Source organism: Etheostoma spectabile, chromosome 6 (assembly GCF_008692095.1).
Source record: "Etheostoma spectabile isolate EspeVRDwgs_2016 chromosome 6, UIUC_Espe_1.0, whole genome shotgun sequence".
NCBI classification, from domain to species: domain Eukaryota; kingdom Metazoa; phylum Chordata; class Actinopteri; order Perciformes; family Percidae; genus Etheostoma; species Etheostoma spectabile.
In genome coordinates this window covers 2,870,514-2,872,862 of record NC_045738.1, presented here as the reverse complement: position 1 = coordinate 2,872,862, position 2,349 = coordinate 2,870,514, and the positions used below count along the sequence as shown (strand labels likewise).

At 39.2% G+C, this 2,349-nt stretch overlaps 1 protein-coding gene across 1 annotated transcript in view; it reads left to right on the top strand.

Annotated features, from left to right (window-relative positions):
- LOC116691097 (terminal nucleotidyltransferase 4A) overlaps window positions 1–2,349 on the top strand; it is a gene marked incomplete at its 3' end in the record, with an annotated part of 10,722 nt that overhangs the window by 4,144 nt on the left and 4,229 nt on the right. The window contains 3 exon segments of the mRNA XM_032518436.1: window positions 707–827; window positions 986–1,093; window positions 1,172–1,300. Coding sequence (XP_032374327.1) covers window positions 707–827; window positions 986–1,093; window positions 1,172–1,300 — 358 coding nt within the window.

Sequence of the window (2,349 nt, the reverse complement as noted above, 5' to 3'; positions counted from 1 at the left end):
TTTTTTTAATTTCAGCAAATTTTGAAATGTCTCATTAAAAGGAGAAAAAAAAATTTTAGGATGTGGGAACACTATTTTTGGTAGGATATGTTGTCATGGTGTTTTTGTATACATGTCATGCTATGTGGTTACGATGATTACTGGATATATATAGTACTGGGAAAAGTTCCTTTCAACATATTTGTTGTGCAAATAAACAGGAGTTAAATTTGATGGCTTCATTTGTAAGGGATTTCTGGGGAAGTCAGGCAGCTGTTTAATGCACTGATTGTTTTAATTGTTAGTTTGGGCTAAATTCCATGATCAACAAATTTGATTATGAATTAGGATCAGGTCTTGATCAACTCCTTTCCTGAAGGATTTCTTCTTTACGGTTTGTTCAGCAAGGTACTTTGTAGAGCCTACTTGCACAATTCTTGAGGACACGCAGTGGGTGGTGGTCGAGAACCTTTTTTGTTCTTTTGTTCAGTTAAAGAGACAAAGATATAATGCTTAACTGCAGCCTGTAGTTTTTATCTTCTAAATTAATCTGTCAAATTGTCACGTTTTATTTGCACAAGCTTTCCCAGAAGCCTGTTGGTAACACAACATAAAACCAGGCTCTTATGTTTTGTTTCAGTGACATCTGCATTACTGTGCACTGTGTTTTAACAGAATACTTGTGGGAGGGGAAACATTTTTAGGTACTTTTTGTTTTTGTTCTTAGTGACATTGACCTAGTGGTGTTTGGAAAGTGGGACCATCCCCCACTGCAAGAACTAGAACAGGCCCTGAAGAAACGCAACGTGGCTGGCCCTTATCCCATCAAGGTCCTGGACAAAGCTACAGTAAGTCCCCAGGAGAGGGCTCAGTCTCTCTTTACTTTGGAACCCACACAGTTGGTTTACAACTTATATTAATTCCTGATGACCTAATGGAAGAGGCTGTCAATTAGTCCGTTATGAATCATGAAATGTGATTAGTTGACTCTTTGACCTGTCCTCAGGTGCCGATCATCAAGCTTACAGACCATGAAACTGAGGTGAAAGTGGACATCAGCTTCAATGTAGAGACTGCTGTTAAAGCAGCACAGTTCATCAAAAGCTATCTTAAGGTACTACTTGACTCTTTCAACACAAATGTGGCCCTTTTTTGGTTGTTTTCTTATCTTCTGTTTTTGTCTTTCTGTTAGAAGTACACTGTTCTGCCACCTCTGATCTTCGTCCTGAAGCAGTTCCTACTACAGAGAGATCTGAATGAAGTCTTCACAGGAGGCATCAGCTCTTACAGCCTCATACTAATGGCCATCAGCTTCCTGCAGGTACTCACATGTATGCCTGCAAAAAATGCGTTGTCTATTGAATTGTGTGCTGTTTATATTAGGGTGGAACTGTTCATGTATTCGTATTGAACTGAAATGGTACTGTGGTACAGTTCAGTGCATTAATTTAAACGAAAAATACACTGTATAAAAAAATAAAGCTCACATGCAAATTATTGTAATGTGGAACTACTGTTCGAAACTTGGGTTCTTGAGGGACACCTAATCTGTAGCCCGCCTTAGCTCTGAATGGCGCGCTGCATGTAGCCACGCTCAGACTATGTATGCAGTGGGTCAAAGATAGCAGCACTAAGGACAAGTATGGTGAGTGGTGGCAAAGAGTTAGAGGAGCTTGGGAAAACTTTGGTTTCCCAGTCAGTTCCAGTAGCACAGCCGAGAGAGAGGTGGATAAGACTGCTGTTAACGGTAGTTGGGACAGACGCCTTGTTTCTTCAGCCTAACTAGATTAGCTTTAGCCAGGCAGGGAGCAACTTTCTGCGGTTAAAAAAATAACGTTACATGAATTGGGTAATTGAGTTTCTTTGCAGAGAACAGAGGTGCTGTATTTATAGCCGTCTTATTTTGTTTACAAGTTCCAGATGGAATCTGAAGATGATGTGGGGTACTTTATTGTTTACTGTTTACATCTTACTTTACACACTTCAGGCTGTTGCAGCTAGCTTAGGGGAGAGACTGTATGACACTAGGTGGCACAGCCTGAGACAAACGATTGCCATCGTCTTTTTTAGTTTTTTGCTTTTCCCTCCATTGTACCGAACTCATACCCGTGATGTATGAACCGAACAGTGACTTCTGTATACAGTTGCACTCCTAGTGTATATGTACCACAATTATATTTCCTTTTGTATGTTTGTCTGGTTCATTTCTGTTTTTAAATGCAGTAAAAGTCAGTGTGTTGTCAAAATAACCTTTGGTAGATCCACAAGTAACGTATTAAAATTAATTGTCTGAGTTCAGTTGGATATGTATTTTGGATAAGTGCTAGAAGTAGATCACAAAAGTAATTATTTTGTAAATGTTTTTTTTTT